The sequence below is a fragment of the Prionailurus bengalensis genome, chromosome C1 (assembly GCF_016509475.1).
Source record: "Prionailurus bengalensis isolate Pbe53 chromosome C1, Fcat_Pben_1.1_paternal_pri, whole genome shotgun sequence".
NCBI classification, from domain to species: domain Eukaryota; kingdom Metazoa; phylum Chordata; class Mammalia; order Carnivora; family Felidae; genus Prionailurus; species Prionailurus bengalensis.
The window spans coordinates 155,156,928-155,178,870 of record NC_057345.1 but is presented as its reverse complement, the minus strand read 5'-3'; the positions used below and the strand labels follow the sequence as shown (position 1 = coordinate 155,178,870).

Below are 21,943 nucleotides of genomic sequence, written 5' to 3'. Positions count from 1 at the left end.
AAAGGTGGGGCGCCTGGGTGGCCCCAGTCAGTTGAGCGTCTGACTTCCGCTCGGGTCATGATCTTGCGGTCTGCGAGTTTGAGCCCCATGTCGGGCTCTGTGCAGACAGCTCAGAGCCTGGAGCTTGCTTTAGATTCTGTGTCTCCTTGTCTCTCTGTCCCTCCCCTGCTCATGTTCTGTCTCTCTCTCTGTCAAAAATAAACATTAAAAAAAATTTAAAAAAAAAAGAAATACTGAAAGGGGTCTTGTAATCTGAAATGAGAGAATGTTTAATAGTAACATGAAAACATATGAAAATACACAAAACATTGGTAAAAGTAAACATAGTCAATTTTGGAATACTCTAATATTGTAATGTGGTGGTATGTTAAGTACTTAACTATGATATAAAAATTAAAGAACAAGGTATTAAAAATAACTATAGCTACTATAATTTGCTAATGAATACACATTACAAAAAGAGATAGATTGTTACATTAAAATCATAAAAGGCAGAAATAAAAGTAGTTTTGTATGTATTTGAAGTTAAAGTGTTACCAGCTTAAAATAGACTTTTACAAAGATTATGTTTTTTGGTAAGCCTCATGGTAACCAAAAAGCAGAAACTTATGGTAGATTCACAAAAATTAAAGGGAATATTAGCATATCAACACTATGGAAAAGTCACCAATTTACAAAGGAAAGCAGCAAGAGATAAATAAAGACATAAGGGAACTACAAAAGAGTCAGAAAACAATTAAGAAGATGGCATTACTCTACATATAAATGGATTAAATATCCTGATCAAAAGGCATAGAGTGGCTGGATAAAAACAAAAACAAAATCAACACCACCAACAACAAAATGGGGCCCAACTATATGCTGCCAACAGGAGACTCACTTAGCTTTAAGGACACACATAGGCACAAAGTGAAGCGATGGAAAAAGATATCCATTCAAGTAGAAATCAAAACAGGGTTAGCATTAAATTTATATCAGGTAAAATAACTTTAAGACAAAAACAGTAACAAGAGTCAAAATGGTTATTATATAATGATAAAGGGGTCAATTCATTAAGAAGATACAACAATTGTAATCAGAGCACCTGACTATATTAAGCAAATACTAACAGATCAAAAGGGAGAAATAGGTAATACAATAATAGTAGAAAATTTCAATACTTCACTTCAATGACAGATCATCCAGACAGAAATCAATAAGAAAACAACGGAATTGAGCCATACTTTACATTTAATGGACCTAATATAGAATATTCTATCAAACAGCAACAGAATACATATTCTTCTTATGTGTGCACAACACATTCTCTAGGACAGATTATATGTTAGGCCACAAAACAAGTCTCAGCAAATTTAAGAATATTGAAGTCATACCAAGTATCTTTTCCAATCATAATGGTATGACACTAGAAATCAATAACAAGATAAAAGATGGAAATTTTTCAAATATGTGGAAATTAAACAACAGACTTTTGAACAATCAATGAGTCAAAAAATCTTAAAACAAATTAAGATGGAAAAACAGCACTCCAAAACCTATGGGATGCAGCAAAAGTAGTCCCAAGAAGGGAGTTAATAGTGATAAATAACTATATTTTAAGAAATTTCAAATAAAAAACCAAACTTTAGACCTCAAGGAATTAGATTTTTAAAAAGTACAAACTTGTACAAAAATACAAGTCCAAAGTTAGCAGAAGGAAGGAAATAACAAAGATCAGAGCAGATATAAATGAAATAGAAACCAAAAAGGTAATAGAAAAGACCAATGAAACTAAGAACTATTTTTGGGAAAAGATAAATTTAGTAAGCCTTTTTCTAGACTAAGAAAAAAAGAGGCAAGACTCAAATAAATAAAATAAAAAATGAAAGAAGAGACATCACAACTGATACTACAGAAATACATGGAATCATAAGAAACTACTACAAATATGCCAACAAAATTGGGTACCCTAGAATAAATTGATAAGTTTCTGGAAACATACAACTACCAAGATTGAATCATGAAGAAATAAAAAATCTGAACAAGCCAGTAACAAGCAAGGAGATCGAATCAGTAATCAAAAATCTCCCAACAAAGAAAAACCCAAGACCAGATGGTTAAAGATGAATTAATGCCAATCTTTCTCAAACTCTTCCAAAAAATTCAAGAGGAGGGAAAACTCCCAAACTCATTTGGCAAGGCTAGCATTATCCTGACACCAAAGCCAGATAATGACACTACAAGAGAAGAAAACTACAGACCGATATCTCTGAAGAATATATAAGCAAAAATTCATAACAAAATATTAGCAAACTTAATTCACTAGCACAATAAAGGATGATATGCCATGATCAGGCATGATTTATCCCTGGGAAGCAAGTTTGGCATTTGCAAATCAATAATGTGATTCAATAATGTGATACACCACACTAATAGAATGAAAAGTGAAAATCATATGATCATCTCAATAGATGCAGAAAAATCATTAAGCAAAATACAGCATCCTTTTATGATTAAAACTCTCCACAAATTGGGTATAGAAGAAACATACATCAACATAATAAAGGGCATATACAACAAACCTACAGCTAACATCATAGTCAATGGTGATAGATTAAAAACATTTTCTCTAATCAGGAACAAGTCAAGGATGCCCATTCTCACATTGTTACTCAATATAGCACTGGAAATCCTAACCAGAGCAATCAGGAAATATACAGAATTTAAAAGACCTCCAAATCAGAAAGGAGAAAGTAAAATTGCCTTTGTTTGCAAATTATATGATCTTATATAGAGGAAATCCTAAAGACAACAAAAAAAATGTTGGAAGTAATCTGCAAATTCATAAAAGTTATAGAGTATGAAATCAACATACACAAATCAGCTGCAATTCTATACTCAAACGATAAACTATATGAAAAAGAAATAAAGAAAGCAATCCATTTACAATAGCATAGAAAACAATAAAATACATAAAGATAGATTTAACCAAGGAGGTAAAAGATCTGTATAGTTAAAGAAAAAACACAAGACTTTGATGAAAGAAAGTGAAGGAGGCATAAACAAATGGAAAGATATCCTGTGTTCATGGGTTGGGTGAATTAATACAGCTAAAATGTCCATATTACCTAAAGCCATCTATAGATTAAATTTTTTAATGTTTATTTATTTTTGAGAGAGAGAGAGTGGGAGTAGGGGATGGGGCAGAGAGAGTGGGAGACACAGAGTCTGAAGCAAGGTCCAGCCTCTAAGCTACCAGCACAGAAACTGACCCAGGGCTCAAACTCATAAACTGCAGGAAAATGACCTGAGCTGAAGTTGGACGCTTAACTGACTGAGCCACCCAGGCACCCCAAGCCATCTACAGATTAAATGAAATCCCTATCAAAACTCCAATGGCATTTTTTCATAGAAATAGAGTAAATAATTCTAAAATTTATATGGAACCACAGAAAACCCCAAATAGTCAAAGCAATCCTGAGAAAGAAGAACAAAACTAGAGGAATCACATCTCCCGATTTCAAACTCTACTGTAAAGCTATAGAGATCAAAACAGTATGGCAATGGCGTAAAATGAGACACATAGACCACCGGAACAGAGTTGAGAGCCTAGAAATTAACCTGCATATATACGGTCAATTAATATTTGACAAGGAAGCCAAGAATACTGAATGGGGAAAATATTCTCTTCAATAAATGGTCTTGAAAAAACTGGATAATCACACACAGAAGGATCAAATTAGACCCCTCTCTTATACCATACACAAAAATTAACTTGAAATAGATTAAAGACTTAAACATAAGATCTCAAACTGTAAATTGCTAGAAGAAAACAGGGGAGAATCTTCTTAACATTGGTCTCAGCAACATGTTTTTGGCTATGACATCAAAAGCATAAACAAGAAAAGCAAAAAAAATAGTAAGTGGGACTACATCAACTAAAAAGCTTCTGTGCAGCAAAAGAAGCAATCAACAAAATAAAAAGGCAACCTACGGAATGGGAGAAAATATTTTTAAACCATATATTGAATAAGGGGTTAACACCCAAAGTATGGAAAGAACTTCTACAACTCAACAACGACAACAGCAACAAAAACAGCAAGCAATCTGATTTTAAAATGGGCAAAACATGAATAGCAACTTTTCGAAAGAAGACATCCAAATGGACAAGTACATGAAAAGTGCTCAACATCACTAATTATCAAGGGTATACAAGGCAAGACAACAATGAGATGTCATCTCACACCTGTTAAAATGGCTACCATCAAAAAGACAAGCCATAACAAATGCAAGTGAGGATGTGGAAAAAGGAAACCCTTGTGTACTCTTGGTGGGAATATACATTGGTATAGCCACTATGAAAAACAGTATGGGGGTTCCTCAAGTATCTAAAAATAGAACTACCATACAATCCAGCAATTCCACTTACCTCTGGGTGTTTATCCAAAAGACACGGAAAAAGAATCTTGTAAAGGTACTTACATTTCCTTGTTTATTGCAGCATTATAGAAAGATGTGCTATATATATTTTATACACACACACACGCACTGGAATATTATTCACTGAAATTATTCAGAGAAAGAAGGAAACCCTGCCATTTGAAACAACATGGATGGCTTAGAGGATTGTGCTAAGTGAAATAGGTTGGACAAAGACAAATAGTATATGATATAGTTTACATGTGGAATCTAAATTAGCAAACTCTGAGAAATGGAGACTAGAATGGTGGTTACCAGGGCCGGGGGTGGGGGGGTGGGAAAATGGGGAGGTTTTGGCCAAAGGGTATAAACTTTCATTTAGAAGATGCATGAGTTCTGGGGATGATTTATGTACAACATTGTGATTTTAGTTAACAATAAAATATTATGTGGTTGGACGTTGTTAAGAGAATAGATTTTAAATGTTCTTACCACAAAAAAAGTATTGGTAATTAATGCGACATGATAGAGGCATTAGCTAACACTACAGTAGTAATCATTTTGCAACATATACGAAATCAACATACTATATATCTCAGGGCTCTTAGGTGGTTCAGTTGGTTAAGCCTCCGACTTCGGCACAGGTCATGGTCTCACAGTTCAGGAGTCCGAGTCCCATGTTGGGCTCGTGCTAACAAGCACAGAGCCTGCTTGGGATTCTTCTCTCTCCCTTTCTCTCTGCCCTCCCCCCACTCTCAAAATAAACAAGAATAAAACTTAAAAAAAATTTAAAGGAATAATTTAAAAAACATCCCATATATTTTAAACTTATACAGTATTATATGTCAGTTATATCTCAATAAAGCTGGATAAAAATCCTGGTGGTTTATGTAAATTTGGCAAATAATATTATAGCACCTATGGATTTAAAAGCACAAAATAGAAGGTCAATTTTCCCAATTTAACTGCAAAATAGACAGCACATAATTACATACTACTATGAAGCTAAAGATTTGCTTCCAATTGTAAATAAAAACAAAACATTCCCCCCATATTTGACATTGTAAATATTCTTTCCAGTCATCTCTAAATAAGGAAGTAGATTTAGTATCTATGATATAATCCCTAGAAAGTAGATAGCGAGGATATTGCAATGGTTGATATAGAACGGAGTCTCAATGAAAGACCAGCTTTATTACATTTGTAAAAATGAGACCTATATTCTCAGGATTGATGTAAGAATTAAAGGAATCTATATAGAGAAAGCTCAGGACACATATCACATGCTGGATCAATATTAAATTTTGTGTATTTTCATTCTATGATTAAATTAGAAAACATATAAACTACCAAACCTGGAACAGGAAGAAATAGAAAACTTGAACAGATCAAAAACAAAGAAACTGAATCAGTAATAAAAAACAAAACAAAACAAAAAATAGGAAAGAAGGGAAAACATCCAAATTCATTCTATGAGGCCAGTATCACTCTGAAAACCAGATAAAGACTCCATTAAAAAAAAGAACTACAGGTAAACCAGTATTTAAAAAAAAAAAAAAACTTATGTGCCAGCACTGGGTTAGGTGCTTGAGGGACAGACAGGAAGATTAAGTTTCTGACTTTGAGGAGCTCCCACTCCAGAACAATGACAAATAAGCAAATAAGGTCCCATGAGAAACATACTAAATTTTATATAAGTCAGAAATAGGATAGTAGCCAGTATTAATGATATGTGTATCTTTCTGGAAGGCCAGATTTTATAATATTAATACACATTTCACTGTTACTGGCAGAAATACTGAGTGAGAAATCAGTCAGACTGTTCTAAGCATTTGTAAATGTGAATTAGCTCAATAAAAGTGAAAAGAGAAAACATGTACTTCTTAGCACGTTACTACAATTCATCCATTTATTAAACAAATATTATTTTAGTCCTCTATGTCAGAAGACATTCTAAGCTCTTGTGAGACATCAGTACACCAAAGAGATAATCATCTCTGCCCATTTGGAGGTTACATTACTGACACAGGAGATAGATATTATACAGTAGTGTATGGGATATGAGAGCAAGAAAATAGTCAAAAGTAACCATAGGAGTTTTTAACCTGAGGAATAGGAAGAATGGAGTTACCTCTGTAACAGTAAGATGAGGAAGGCTGGGGGTGGAGCAGGTTGACTAAGGAGAGAAAAGTTCAGAAATTTAGTTTAGGGCATGTTAAATTTGAAGTGTCTATTAAATATCCAAATCAATAGGCCAAATACGCAGTTGGACACATAAGTCTTTAGTGCAGCAAAAAACTGGAGCTAAACATATTTGGAAGTCATAATTATCTGTATGAGATTTAAAGCCTTGAGAATCAATGCGATCACAAGAAAATAATGAGGATATAGAAGAAAAGAGAATCAGGGACTAAACCAGGGGCACTCCCAATTAGTGACTGGAAAGGCAGAGTAAAGAATAAAATGACTGTGAGGAAATGAACAGTGAAACAGGAAGAAACAAGGCCATAGGCTGTCCTGGTATCCAAGGGAAATAAGTGTATCAAGGGAATTCAGTAATGCACCGTGTCTGACACTGCTGGATGATCGAGGAAGATAGAGAATCCACCACTGAATTTAATAGTGTGGTGGTCCCTGGATTCCTATCAAGAATTGTTTTGTTTTGGTAAACTGGTAGAAATGAAAACCTGACTAAAGCGGATTTAAAAGGGAATGAGGGAGAAAAAGGGAGAGAGAGAGAATATAGTGAACACTTGTAAGTATTTTTGCGAAGAGGAGGAAAGAAATCAAGAAGTCGATGAAGGAATAAAGATCATTTTAATATGGGTGCAATAATAAAATGCTTGCAAGATACATTGAAGAGCTGAAATTACTGAAGTAGGAGAGAGCAAAAAAATGTTGAAGTGACACCCTTATCTAGGTAAGAAGAAATAGAGAAATAAGGTCTGGTGCACAGACAAAGGGATTATTTTAGGTAGAAGCAGGGATAGTTGATTTAAGGTAACAGGTGGGAAGTCAGATTATGTGGGTGTAGAACTCGGTAGAGAGGTACATGTAGTGATAAAAGTCTGAAGGGAAAAGTCTCTTCTGATTGTGTCAATTTTCTTAGAGGTGTAGGAAACAAAGTTGTCAACTGGGAATGAAGACGAGGTAGGAGGTAATGGTGATCTGTAGAAAAAAGAGAAGTGTGGAATCCAAGTCCAGGAAATTGGGTCAGTGGGGAGGTCTGGGGAACAGTGGTATGATCGCTGGGCAGCATCAAGGGACCATTTGAGGTTAGTGCTTCTGTCCAGCTGCATGGATGCAGGCATGGAGTGGGGAGAGCTGGATATAACTAGGATGGAGTTTTTGCCAGACAATTAAAAAGGGGTGAGGGTATCTGGGTGGCTCAGTCAGTTGAGCCTCCAGCTCTTTTTTTTTTTTTAATCTTTATTTATTTTGAGTGAGTAGGGGAGTAGCCCAGAGAGAGGGAGACACAGAATCAGAAGCAAGCTCCAGGCCCTGAGCTGTCAGCACAGAGCCCGACTCGGGGCTTGAACTCACAAACCATGAGATCATGACCTGAGCCCAAGTCGGACGCTTAACCGACGGAGCCACCTAGGTGCCTCAGAGCCTTTGACTCTTGATATCACTCGAGGTTTGTGAGTTTGAGTCCCACATGGGACTCCGTGCTAACAGTGCAGAGCCCATTTGGGATTTTCTCTCTCCCTTTCTCTCTGCCCCTCTCCCACTTGTGTGCACATGTGCAATAAATAAATAAACTTAAAAGCAGGGGGTAGTTTAAGTGTGTATGTGTACGTAAGGAGTGATTATTATGAATGGCCATGGAATTTAATATATTCAATAAAAGTAAAGACGACATTAAGTAAGTGAGGGACAGTGAAAGTGTAAGATCAATGCACTGGTGTCTTGGTTGAGTTAAAGGATTCTTTAAGTTGGGGTTCAAGATGAAATGAACTGGAAAGATAGGTGGTGCAGAATGCGGGAAGTAGAGATCACAGTCAGGTCACAGTTATTGGCAAAAAAAGATGTTTAAGGTACAACATGGGGGTGCATGTCTCAGGAAGGCTAAAGAATACAACCATTGGAGGAAAGGAATTTAAGAAACCTAGAGAACTAAGTTGGTAATTTAGGTTTGTGTATAGACAGGCCATCTATACACAAACTGGAATTACCCAGGTTTTAGGTAGGGGGGAGTCAGGCTGGAGATAGTGCCAGTGAATTTAAAGCCAATTCCTAGTTTTGAAGAATTACATATTTGTGCAAATTCCTAAGAAGATGCATATCCAAATGCACAAATATTCTGCATCAATATTTTGTCCTGGTTTTAAGTTTGAATAGTTTTGTGATGCTAAAAAGAAAGAGAAAGAAAGAATAAAGTACACACAAAATAAAACCCCTGCAGAAAAATCTCATTTAATATTATTATAATATAATCTGATTAATTAATGTAATATAATTATATAATATAATTATGTAATATAATCTCATAAAATATTATTAAACTATATCCAAGCAGCATGGGTCGACAATAAAAAAATACTGTGATACAAATTATAATATTTACTCATAAAAGGAAAAATATTATCATGTGCCAAATAGTAGATAACATTTTATTTGTATTTTTAATCTGCAAAAGAAATGCATGATTACTATTAAATGTGGAAAATTAATAAAGGAAAATAAAATAAAAATAAATATCCTACATACCAGTCTCCCCATACAAATCCAGAGCTCCAGAATAAACACTGTTAAAGACTCTTTGTATATTCATACAAAATGTTTCTAAACATATGTAAATATATATCAATATATGTAATTATAACAGGTTTATTTTTCTTTTTTTCCCCACAGATAACACCATACACAACGTTATGAAACCTGTTTTTTTCAATTCACAATATTTTTTGATAATTTTCCACATCGGTATATAAGACCTAAAATTATTTTTAATATCTAGATAATATTTGTTATATATTTGTATCACAATTGATCAAACCCGCCCCCCATTAATGGATAGGCAGGTGATTCCCAGGCTTTTTAACAAACAATGCTGTAATGAATGCCATGTGTGAGTATACCTATAAAACCAGTTCCTAGAAGTGAAAATGTTGGATCAAAAGATAAGTATCTTTTAAGTGCTGATAGATACCATCAAGTTGATAAGTATTTTTCCATTTACTTTCTCCAAAATTTATAATGGGTTTACCTTCTGTAAAAGAAAGTTGATTACAACTATTATAATGTTGATGGTAGAAATTTGGACTATTGACTAATCATTTGGACTACAGTCAAAAGAGTCAAACTGTCAAGCAGGATGTTTGACCCGCTACACGAATACACATGTAGGTGAAAATTAATAAATAAAGAGGCTCATGGCAACACTGTTTTAATAGTAAAAAAACTATCCACCATTATGGAATTATAAATTATGATATGTTCCTATAATGGAAAGTTATACATCAGTAGAAGTTACTGAACCTGGGGGCACCTGGGTGACTCAGTCAGTTGAGCATCTGACTTCAGCTCAGGTCATGATCTCACGGTCTGTGAGTTCGAGCCCTATGTGGGGCACTGTGCTGACAGCTCAGAGCCTGGAGCCTGCTTTGGATTCTGTGTCTTTCTCTCTCTCTGCCCCTTCCCAACTCATACTCTGTCTCTCTCTGTCTTTAAAAAATGAATAAATGGTAAAAAAAAATTTTAAAAAGAAGTTACTGAATCTTACGTCCCCATATCATAATCTCAATTCTCAAAAACAACATGTTGAGGGTAAAAAGCAAACTGTGAAGAGATACTTTCAGTATAATACCACTTATATAAAGATTTTAAAACATGTAAAACAGTGCTTCATATTATATATGCGTGCAAGTTGTGTGGGCCATAATTTTAAAATACAAATATAAAGATCGTGCATGAAGTTCAAAATAGCTGTTACCTGAGAAGGGAGTAATAGGAATGGGATCAATATTGAGTATAAAGGAGTCTTCCATTGTACCATATCTTATCTCTTTTGAGAATCTCAACTAATATGACAAAAGAAGTCAAGATGAAATTTTAAAAAGGAACAAATTCATAACATCACATAAGAAATATATCTCCAGAATTATGACCAGTCCCATTTTGTTGCCTTGACTGCTTTAGGTAGTCTTTGGTCAACCATGAAACCAGATGAGTAGTTTTAAGTAATTTGTTCCAGAACCATCCGATTTGGTTCAGGTGTGCCCCTTCTATTTCTGGCCCTTCTGTTGCTGTTCTTAAATTGCTCTTTCTTGTCTAGCGTGCTTAACTGTTTATACATCCTTGCCTCATACTATTGGCTTCCTTTACTGGATCCCAAGTAACATTTCCTACTTTATGCCTTTTTTTTATACTAATAAATATCTAATGACTAAGAATAATGCCTAGGTTTGAAGACAGAAAGTCTCATGGTTTATGTTTCTTCTATCCAAGGAAACATGTCTTTTATCAGTACTGGAATTTTCTCTATTTAATCTTTACAAATATCAAATCTCCCCCATTAACTCAGTTATCTCTAGAACATGTTAGGTTGCTGAACATTTTAATTCTACTTATCATATATGTTTTTTAATGTTTATTTATTTTGAGAGAGAGAGAGAGAGAGAGAGACAGAGTGTGAGCAGGGGAGGGGCAGAGAGAGAGGAAAACACAGAATCTGAAGCAGGCTCCAGGCTCTGAGCTGTCAGCACAGAGCCCGATATGGGGTTTGAACCCACAAACAGTGAGATCATGACCTGAGCTGAAGTCGGAGGCTTAACTGACTGAGCCACCCAGGTGCCCCTACTTATCATATTTTTTAACGTCAAAAGTGACATTTATGTACTTTGGGTAAATCCTCACATCCATCTACAAATCTTTAATTCTTATTTCAGCTGTATCATACTGTTAAATTCATTCCTTCAGTTTTAAATGCTAATTCTTGGGGCACCTGGTTTTTATCATTTTCATTTACAAATTTCTATTTGACTTCTTTTTCTCAATATTGGCCTATTCGTATTGCATAGTGTTTTGTTTCTATTCCCTAATAATTTTAATCATTTTGAACATGCTTATTTATTGCTTATTTTATATTATTTTATTATCCCATATTCCGCAGATGAAATGTATCATTTTGGTTATGCCTGCTGAATGTCCGTCCCTTATGGAGGTTTATTTCTCATATAGTATGTAATTTTTCATTGTGAGTTTATCTTAAGTTTTTTTCTTCCTTTAAGACCTAAGATTTGAAAAAATGATTTTACAATAATTTATAATGATTTAGATTTACACTGACTTAGCAATTTTGCAACTGCTTCTGCCAAGCATTCCAAACTATCATTGGCCTGATACTGATTTTTATGTTACTTTAGACACTGAGGAATTCCTTTCCACAGAATAGCATATGACCAGATTCAGAAGTGATTTGAGGCAGTGCCTGAGTTTTAATTCTTTCTAAAAGACTTTTTTTTTTTCCTGAAAGACAGGATAGAGGCAAGTTTCTTTGAATTGCTGATTATATTTTTTAATTCTCATTTCAGTGAAAAACACAACTTCTTGAGGCTCTATGCTCTATTCAGTGGTTGTCAATTTCAACTTCTGATGTTACAAGTTAAGACTTCAGCCTTATTTATACTTGCACAGACTTTGAAACTAAACCCTCTGGGAATTTGGACTTTTTTCTAGATATTATTTACCTCCTTCTACTCCTCAGATCCTTGGGTCAGCTTTCATGTTTATTACTCAGGTTTTAGTTATCACTTTATTTTTGATTATTGAAGGCTTCTTTTTATTTATTTGGAACTTAACCATGCATTTTAAAGCATTTTTATTGTGTTTTATCTAGAGTTTCTAGATGTTGGCAAATGAATTCTATGTTCAATCCACCAAGTTGTCAGAATTGAACATTCTCATAGGTTTTGTGCAAATTATTACTTTTATCTTAGTAGCTCTCATTTCACCTTGAAATTCCTGGGGATATAGACCGTTCTGATTCTGAGGATATAGGATTTATGCTGGAACCCATCCATACAGATCTTTTTCCTGAAAAACTGTGAATAAGCTACATGGAGTGCAAAAGAATTTCCTGTACTCCGCTTCTTTCAGCTGAGTCTAGGTTGGTAATAACAGGATGTATTTACTAACACAGTTGTTTCTGCAAACAACTGACTTCCTTAGAAAGTCAGGCTCAAAATTCATAAAATTATGTCATTCCTGGTGATATAGCTAAGGATTCAATAAGAGTCATTAGAGATTTCAGTTGGTAGATTTTAGCAAGGCCAGTAACTGAGCAGCTCACTGAATATTCTTTGTCTAAATTGATGGGCCATTTTACATTTTAACTTTCTGACACCTAAGCACCTAAATCATGGGCCATTAATTTATGTAGAATGATCAAATAGAAAACATGGCATAGTCCTTTTTTGACTTTCCTCCTTTCCAACTGTTAGAAACGTGATGACCGTATACCACACTTTTCCTGAGATAGTCCTGAAATACTTTGTTCTTGAGAAATTAACAGACTACATCCTAAAGTTAAGATGATATGCTATGGTCACTCTGTCTAAATAAGTAGGCTCTCCAGACTTCTGGGACTGTTTATGCAGAAAATAGCAAAAGTAAGTCTGGGTACTTCTCTGGCATTATTCCAGTTGCCTGACAATTTCTGGGCCACCATTGTTGCTCAATCCAGCTGAGACACACAAAGAAAAAAGCATCATAGCTCCTAATTCTGGGTTGATAGAGATACTATCCAGTTGGCCTCTGGCTGGCTTACTTCATGCCTTACATATTTCACCTTTTGATATCAGTTATTCAGAGAAGGGAGAGAGTGTCAGTCTTCTCTTACCATAATCTTGTCATAAACCTTTTATTTTTCATGATATTCCAACCAATCCACTATTCTTTCTACAAAGCCTAATAGGAACTTTCTTGTTGCATTGTCATTGTCCCATACATTACCAACCAACACAAGCTGTAACAGGGCACAATTATGCAGTCACATAGCTGCATGCTTATTTGCTAATACCATCAAGACATGTTCATGAGGAAGGCATATTATAATATCAACCAATCCTAGATACTAATACAAGATTTAATCGTTCCATACTTTAATAATAATTCTAACAATTCAAAATACTCCTAGAGGATGACTGCTTCCTAAGATCATTTTATTCCAGTGAAAAATGATATTTTAGCAAGCAGAAACAAAGTTAACTAAAAGTATGATATTCTTACACTCAAAAATCTCTTAGCACATTCTGATAAATGAAATATATTTAAATATCTTGTATTCTTAAACTATTTCTCCAGAATTTTAACAAATAACCAAAGCTCCTTACATGATAGAAAAGTGTTGTTATTATTAAAAAATTTTTTTAATGTTTATTTATTATTGAAAGAGAGGGACACATGGTGTGAGCAGGGGAGGGGCAGAGAGAGAGGGAGACAGAGAATCTGTGCTGAGCTGTAGGCACAGAGCCAGATGTAGGGCTCGAACCCATGAACCACGAGATCATAACCTGAGCCAAATTTGGACACTCAACCAACTGAGCCACGCAGGTGCCCTCAAAAGTTTTTTTTTATTATTAGTATAGTTATATTTTCCTCCAAATAAATGTATTGACTTAAAAGTTTAATGGAATATTACCAGGAAAAATCTACCCTTTTGATTTGCAAAATCTACCTCCACTTCAGCTTCCCTCTACCTCTAATTTCTCTATACCCAAATGCAATAAGAATGAACATTATAGGGACACAAGTGAGTAGCATTTGAGATGCAGTATGATTTCATATGATGTTCTTGATGCTGGTTATCTCTTCCTACATGGAAATAGTATTTCAATAGGCCCTACGATATTGCTAATGGTATTCATCATTATCATCACAATGTATATAAAATTTGAATGTTTCTTAAAATCATTGTAATATGAAATTACATTTTGATCATTAAAGATCTTATTTGACTTCACTGGCATTATGACTTCTTTTCTGAGTCCTAGAAAGATCTTTCACCAACATAAGCAAACCATTTTTTTCATAAATCTTACTTTTATTACAGTTAAATAAATAGACAATCATACTAAACTTGTATTCTACAGGTAAGAGACCTGTGAAGTAACTGCAAAATCCAAATCCATAGCATTTTAAAAGGTAAATCCTATGTTAAATCTCTTGAATTTTTTCCCAAATTGGTTTCTGTTTGATATAAACTTGTTTATAACTATCATCAGTGTTTAAAGAACACCGAATAAGATGCATTAAAAATTTACAAAGCCAATTGTAGCAACGTGGATGGAACTGGAGAGTGTTATGCTAAGTGAAATAAGCCATACAGAGAACACAGATACCATATGTTTTCACTCTTATGTGGATCCTGAGAAACTTAACAGAAACCCATGGGGGAGGGGAAGGAAAAAAAAAAGAGGTTAGAGTGGGAGAGAGCCAAAGCATAAGAGACTCTTAAAAACTGAGAACAAAGTGAGGGTTGATGGCGGGTGGGAGGGAGGAGGGGGTGGGTGATGGGTATTGAGGAGGGCACCTTTTGGGATGAGTCTTGGGTGTTGTGTGGAAACCAATTTGACAATAAATTTCATATATTGAAAAAAAAATTTACAAAGCCAAAAGTGATAAATTCAGGGAATATAATGGGGGGATTTTTTTCCCCCAATGGCAGGATCCAAAAGTGGTTTGGAGTTGATATTGAAAGCATTTGTGACCTTTGTCAGAAAAGTTTTTGAATGGAAATTTTAGAAGACTTTGATGTATACGTTCTAGGATGTTTGTTTAGAGCAGAAATCTGAAAAAATGTTATTCCAAGACCTGCTTTGTATTTTGTATGACCTATTATAAAATTATAATACTATAAAATAAACAATTTTCAAAGGAAATTAACAACAAAATCAAATATAGAATTGAATCCCTGTGAAAGTCTGAGCTGAGAAGTGACAACTTAGGTTTGCTGTATGATTAGCATTGCCCATGACCCTCCTATGGGTGCACAGCAGCTGTTAATGGAATTACACTTGAGTTAAGGTTTCTATTTCAAATTATCAGCTATCCCATCCATACCACCAAAAGTTTCTGCTCTGCTAGTGAAGAAAAGATGAAGAAAAATAAATATCAAATGTTCTGAAATGGACAAAGACTAAGGCTTCCATAGCTGTCAGTAATAACCTTAATTTCTTAATAACAATAGAATAAAAATGAACACAGATAAAAGCTAAATTCTATCGTAATATTTTAATGCCTGGGAATTGAAGCTAAATAAAGATGAAATCATTTATTAAGCTTAGAAACTGAATGAGGTAGTTATCAGGATGTCTAGAAGTGACCTCCACAAAAACAAGTTTGGGAAGAAGAGGGTGGGGCGAGTCTGCCTTTACAGTGTTGCCCAAGGTCAGCCCTGAGGGAAGAGAAGTCTTCCAAGTCTGTATTTCCACCTAAACACCTACTTCTGCCCTTTTCACTGACCTGCCAGGCTTGCCACACAGTGGGATAAAATCAAGTCTAGAAACAAAAAGGTGATCTTTCTGTCCCACCCATTCTAAATTAAACTTCTGCATTCATCTAGACTGAGAAAGCAGCTATTTCAAAGGCTTCTTTCTGTGTGAAGGATGGGATTTTTCATCATACTTGTGCCTTTTTCCAGGCTTCACATTGCCATCCCCTGGCATGTCAGTGCAAGGGAATGCCTAGAGGAGATCTACGGAAGGTGCAGCTGTCAGTAGAAAGGGAAAAAGAACTTCTGGAAGGAAGATTCATAAAGGAGGTTAGTTCGCCTAAGGGAAGAAACTTTGTAATTACTTTCTTTTCTTTCTCTTCATACATATCCTTGTAAAAATACAAAATGAAACAGGGAGGCAAAGGCATGAGGTTGAATCATTAATTCAGATGCTAGCAAATTAGCCTATCTATGATCATCAAATTAGAGAAAAGATGTGAGGATGGAGTCAGAGGCCAGAGCGATTTGGCCAAAAGCTGAGGAACGTGGGTTACTTCTACAAGCTGGAAAAAGCATGGATGAGTATAGCATGGGAAATAGAATCAATAATATTGTAATAACATTGTTTGGTGACAGATGGTAACTATACTTATCATGATGAGCACTGAGTAATGTATAGAATTGTTAAATCCATATGTTGCACACCGGAAACTAATATAACACTGTATGTTAATTATACCTAATAAAAATAATCCAATTAGATATGTATAATAGATATGTGTTGGTCTAATCCCACGAAAGTTTAAAATAGAACCTGTTTTTAAACAGGTCATTCTGTGAGAAATAGGTAACTGAAGTATGTATAACAAGCCTAATGGGAAACAGAGTTAGTTTCCAATTCGAGGATTAATGAAACTAAAAACTGCTCTATTGGAAAGTGTTTTGCTACTGAGAATTAATTATTTCTCCCAGAAAGTCCACATACCTCTCAAATAGCCTTTTTTTGAAGAACCAACTGATTTAAATAGAAGAGATATTTATCTTACAGGCAAGGTTTTAATTTCCAAGTACAGGGCACCTAAAGCGAGTTACATCAGCTTTCCTTTTTATCACCTTGTATCCCTTCTTCCTATCTCAAAGAAAAAACATTCTGGAACCTTCCCTTTTTCGTTGCCTGTAGGACTTCACTTTATTTTTTGTTTCTTCTTTCCTCAATTTCTCTCTACTGATTTCATATCCTTATTTTATGAAGGAGCTGAGGTTTTTCTAATCCTGACTAAAATCAAATTTCACTCAACAGTACCTTCCCGCTCAAGATAGAAAATGTTATCTCTCTTTCTGTTCACTGGTAGATGTCTTAAAATTTAAAATTACTCTTCAGCTTTCTCATTTCCCATTTTGTCCTAAGTCCAAGCCCCTGTCTCTGCAAATCTACTAAACCTCTTCTCGTTAAAACCCATCCATGACCTAATAATAATAATGGAGTCCATCAGCTCCAAACCTATTCTCTTGTTAATCAACCACTTTATGGGTTTGCTAATGTTTCTGATTCTTATTTTAGTAGTCAGTTTACTTGCTTTCTTTCCTAGGAAATTCTTATTCCTCCAATCTCTCCCATTACTTTCCCACAATTAATTAATATTCTTTCTGGACTCTTTTCACTCCACCTAATCTTTTTTTTTTTCTTTTAATGTTTATTTTTGAGACAGAGTGTGTGAGCAGGGGTGGGAGGCAGAGAGAGAGGGGGACAGAGGATCCCAAGTGGGTTCCATGCTGAGAGCAGTGAGCCCTATGCAGGTTTTGAACTCAGGAACCATGAAATCATGACCTGAGCTGAAGTCGGAGGCTCAATGGACTGACCCACCCAGGTGTCCCAATTTAATCTTTTTTTTTTTTTAAGTTTATTTATTTTGAGAGGGAGGGAGGGGCAGAGAGAGAGAAGGAGAGAGAGAATCCCAAGCAGGCACCATGCTATCAGCACAGAGACTGCCACAGGGCTCGATCCCACAAACTGGGAAGTTATGACCTGAGCTGAAATCAGAGAGTCGGAGGCTCAATTGACTGAGCTGTGCAGGTGCCCCCACTCCACCTAATCTTAGAGTTACACCAAAGTCATCTTTCCTTCACTTTTATTTCTCACTGATGTTCATTTACTGTGATCTAATTCTTGCCACAGCTTCATACACACTCATATATTCAGCTTTCTTTCTAATCTATGGACATAAAATTTTCACACTGTTAACACAATTGTTTTTACCCTCTTACAGAACATCTTTATCTTGGAGTATGTGTTATTATGCCAAATGCGTATCATCAAAAGCCAAATTCATTATCTTTACTTTTGTTGTGGGGGGGGGGGTTGGGGGGGCAGGGAGGAGAAAAACAGCACAACATTCTCAGGCTTCATTCAGATTGGCTTATTTACCATTCTCTGTAATTTCTCTGTATAACGTCTTATAGTTCTCTATTGCCTTGTATTTGCCTGCCTCACTCCTTTGTGCCTGGAGTGAACAACTTCCTACATTTATTTGTTTATAACCCACTCATTCTTTTTTTTAAGTTTATTTATTTATTTATTTTGAGAGAGAGAGAGAGAGAGAGAGAGAGAGAGAGAGAGAGAGAGAGAGAGAATGCATATGAGCAGGGTAGAGACAGAGAGAGAGGGAAGGAGAATCCCAACCAGGCTCTGCACTTTCAGGGCGGAGTCCGACTTGGGGTTCTAACTCACGAACCATGAAATCATGACCTGAGCTGAAACCAAGAGTCAGATGCTCTGAACCAACTGAGCCACTCAGGTGCTCCATATAACCCACTCACTCTTAAAGATCTAATTTAACTATTATTTCCTCTTAAAATTGTTTTCTCTGGGTTCTAAGCTCCCCATGGACAGAAATGTTGACTCTTAACTTATTTTGAATCTCAGGATGTAACACAGTGCCTGGCACAAGATAGGTGCTTATATACCTGCTCTGTTCACCTTCTCGCCTTTTGTCACTCTTATTTTGATGTTGGTAATATTTTGAGTGATAGAACTATTTGTGCATATACATTTCCATGCTAAATTCCATGAAGAACACTCCACACCTTTGTTTATGTCTCAATCTCTACCATGGATAGTTCTTGGTAGATGCATGGTACTCAATAAATATTGTTGTGGAAGTGACACATTTTATTTAATCCCTTTCCTTTCTCAAGATATTGCAAAAGTAGGGCACAGTCTGTGCTTTCAGTAAGTGAAAAAAAAAAGGTGGGGGAAGGCCAGAGCATGAGATGATGTTTTTGTGAGCATCAATAGACTAATCTATATGTATTGTCCACACTTATTAGGTAGAAGGAATAGAGATGTGAGTTAGTATGTTACCATCCATATCGTTTATGGTCAAAGAATAGAATAATGTACCTCATCGAATGGGGAAGGAGAATACTAAGAAACAGAGTCTCCATAGTCGTTGTCTTAGACTAATTTTCCTGGGTGCTTTGTCAAGAGCCCTGAGACAATTGAGTAGTGCATATAATATGCCATTAAATAACATAATGTGTACTTTGACAGAAGCTCTATTTTATAGAATTAGCAGACACACACACATATAGTCAACATCAGCACACCTGGTATATGCCATTTGGATATGTCCACATTAGAGGTAAATTGTGTTACTGCTATGAAATACATGAAAACTGTCAATCTGTGTTCTAGCCTTGTCTCTGAATCTAATTTAGCATGTGGCTATGGAAAACTGAATCTCACTGCTGCAGTTATTTTAAAACAATGAAATAAATAAATGTTAAAAATCTGTGGTTCTAAAAATTGCCATGTGTACAGAACTATGTGGAACTTAAATCTCCTTATAGGCCTCACATGTCCAAAGAATGGATCTTTTTCCCTTGGTGGTTCGAACCAGTCTATAAAATCTTTCCCCATAGCTTGCACAACCTCTGACACAGCACAACTACCTCTTTATAGAAAAACGATGAGTAAGATAGAAACATACCAATGCACCCCTACTACCTGCCACCTCTACCACCACCATCACACACACACACACACACACACACACACACACACACACACTAATGTACACACACACTACTCTTCCCAAAGGGAAGAAAATGAGGCACTTCAAAACAATCTCACAAAAATAATTTTTGAATGTTTTAAATTTTCACTTAAAATTGATATAAATGACAATTAGGACTTTTAATGTGGAATTTCTAAATTGCTCTCTCCCCATTAAATTGATAACGATGAAAAGAGGATTTAGGGAGAAGTCATGAGAAGCAGCAGAGAAAAGCAAGGCTGTTGCATGCAATTTCCAGCTCCTGAGTCATTCCATCTTTTAGCACAGCTAATGCAACATGACCAAAAATATTTAAAATGTGAGCACCTTACACAATATCAACTAGTTTAAATGGCACAGTCCTACCATCACACATCCACCAAAATCTAAGCAATATCCATTTTCTCAGCAATTAATTTGTTTTCAGTTTACTCCTTACATCCATACTAGGAGAGGGAGGGGGTCTGTGCTGTCATTCCAAGTCTGTTAAAGACATTATACAAATATTTCATGGGAGAAATGACTTACATATTTTTTCTAAAAGGGAAAAAGAGAAACCCACATAACTAATCCATACCATCATAGCCGGCAGGAATTGTTTAGAAGGCCTTTGGGCTCAGAATGTTGGTGTGCCTTTGAGGCGTCTATCACAAGGCTCAGCCCTGGGCTTTGGCAAAGCCACTGCCATGTTAATCTGCTTCATTACATCTCTACAATTTGTTCACTGCATTAAGGAGCAGTATTTCCCTTGTGAGAGGAAGACCCATCCTTCACTTTGAAAGCTTTACCTTCAAAAGGTACACAAATGTAGTCACAGATGGGCACTAAAGGCCAGAAAGCCAAAGAAATATTAAAATACAACATGTCAGAGTCAAATCTCATTTCAATGCAGGAAGATTTAAAGATCCAGGGCAGCTAGAATTAGAGCTTTTCCATCTTTCAGATCTAAATCCAAGCTTACAAAGCGCACACTTTAATTATTATTAACACAGATAACAATTCATGGATAGATCAAAGGTAGAATCATGTTGCCTTACCTGAAATAAAGGGAATTGTAAATCATAGCACAGAATCCATATATGTGGTGAATATAATAGTCTCCAATGCAGTTCTTCAGAATTTTGACTGAAGCAGAAAATAAAATCTCACATGTGTTCCATCCTCAAGAAGAAAAAACGAGAAAGGACGACCGCAGCATCCTCTCTGCTTCTGCTTTAGCTTTCTGTTCTGACGCTCACTCGATGGTACCCACTGTCTGTTAGAAAGCAGCATGCTAAATTGAAAAATAAATAAATAAATAAATATAAGCCTGCGTCTTACATGACAGCTCCATCTTCTGGCCAAAACTGGAACCATTTTCATTCAAGATCCTTTGGCAATGCTACATTTAGCAAGCTTGATTAAATGGTGTATATAGCACATAATTCCACTGTATTTCAAATCAACTACCTTAATTAATTGTAAATTAAACATTTAGGAAGCATTAGAGTATACATTTTTAAAATTTGTAATCCTACTTTTGGGGTTTAGTTAAATTTACTTACATTATATCTAAACTAAATGGAAGCTTTTCATAGCATTACAAACTTAATGTTTACCTTAAGACTTACTCAACTCAACCTGAAAAAGTTACATGTATCTCCTATAAAATAATTTTAGATGCCAACTTTATCTTTACTGGTATTTTTGTGGAGAAGTTGTTTAAGTTTTTACTACTAGAGAAATTCTTTTTATGTTGTTACTTTTGTTATTTGGGGGCAATTTTGGAGGATTAAAGTTAATGCAGGTAATGAAATTACTAAAAGGCAAACTAGAAAATCTTTAGACAACCCAAGCTTTTAAAGATATTTCAAAATATACAGATATCAAATTACGTGCTATATGGAATTTGATAATTGTAGTAAGTGTGTAGTTATGTAGTACCAGGATGGGAGAAAAATTAAATTGTTACGAGAATGAATTTGGGAAATAATGTCCATTATACTGAGCATATTATGTGTTCAATGTATATTTGTTTAATTTTTCTATCGTCAATTATGAAGATCTGGTTCAT

General features: G+C 35.3%; 1 protein-coding gene across 3 annotated transcripts in view; it reads right to left on the bottom strand.

Moving 5' to 3' along the window:
* Positions 1 to 21,158, bottom strand: part of LOC122481402 (sodium channel protein type 2 subunit alpha) — a 139,305-nt gene extending 118,147 nt beyond the window's left edge. For all 3 annotated transcript variants that reach the window (XM_043576932.1, XM_043576931.1, XM_043576934.1), the window contains exon 1: positions 20,928 to 21,158. Coding sequence is in view for 1 of the 3 variants with exons in the window: in XM_043576934.1 (XP_043432869.1) it covers positions 20,928 to 20,953 (26 nt within the window). In the remaining 2 variants the exon portion in view is untranslated. The remainder of the gene's footprint in view (positions 1 to 20,927) is intronic.
* Positions 21,159 to 21,943: the final 785 nt, after the last annotated feature.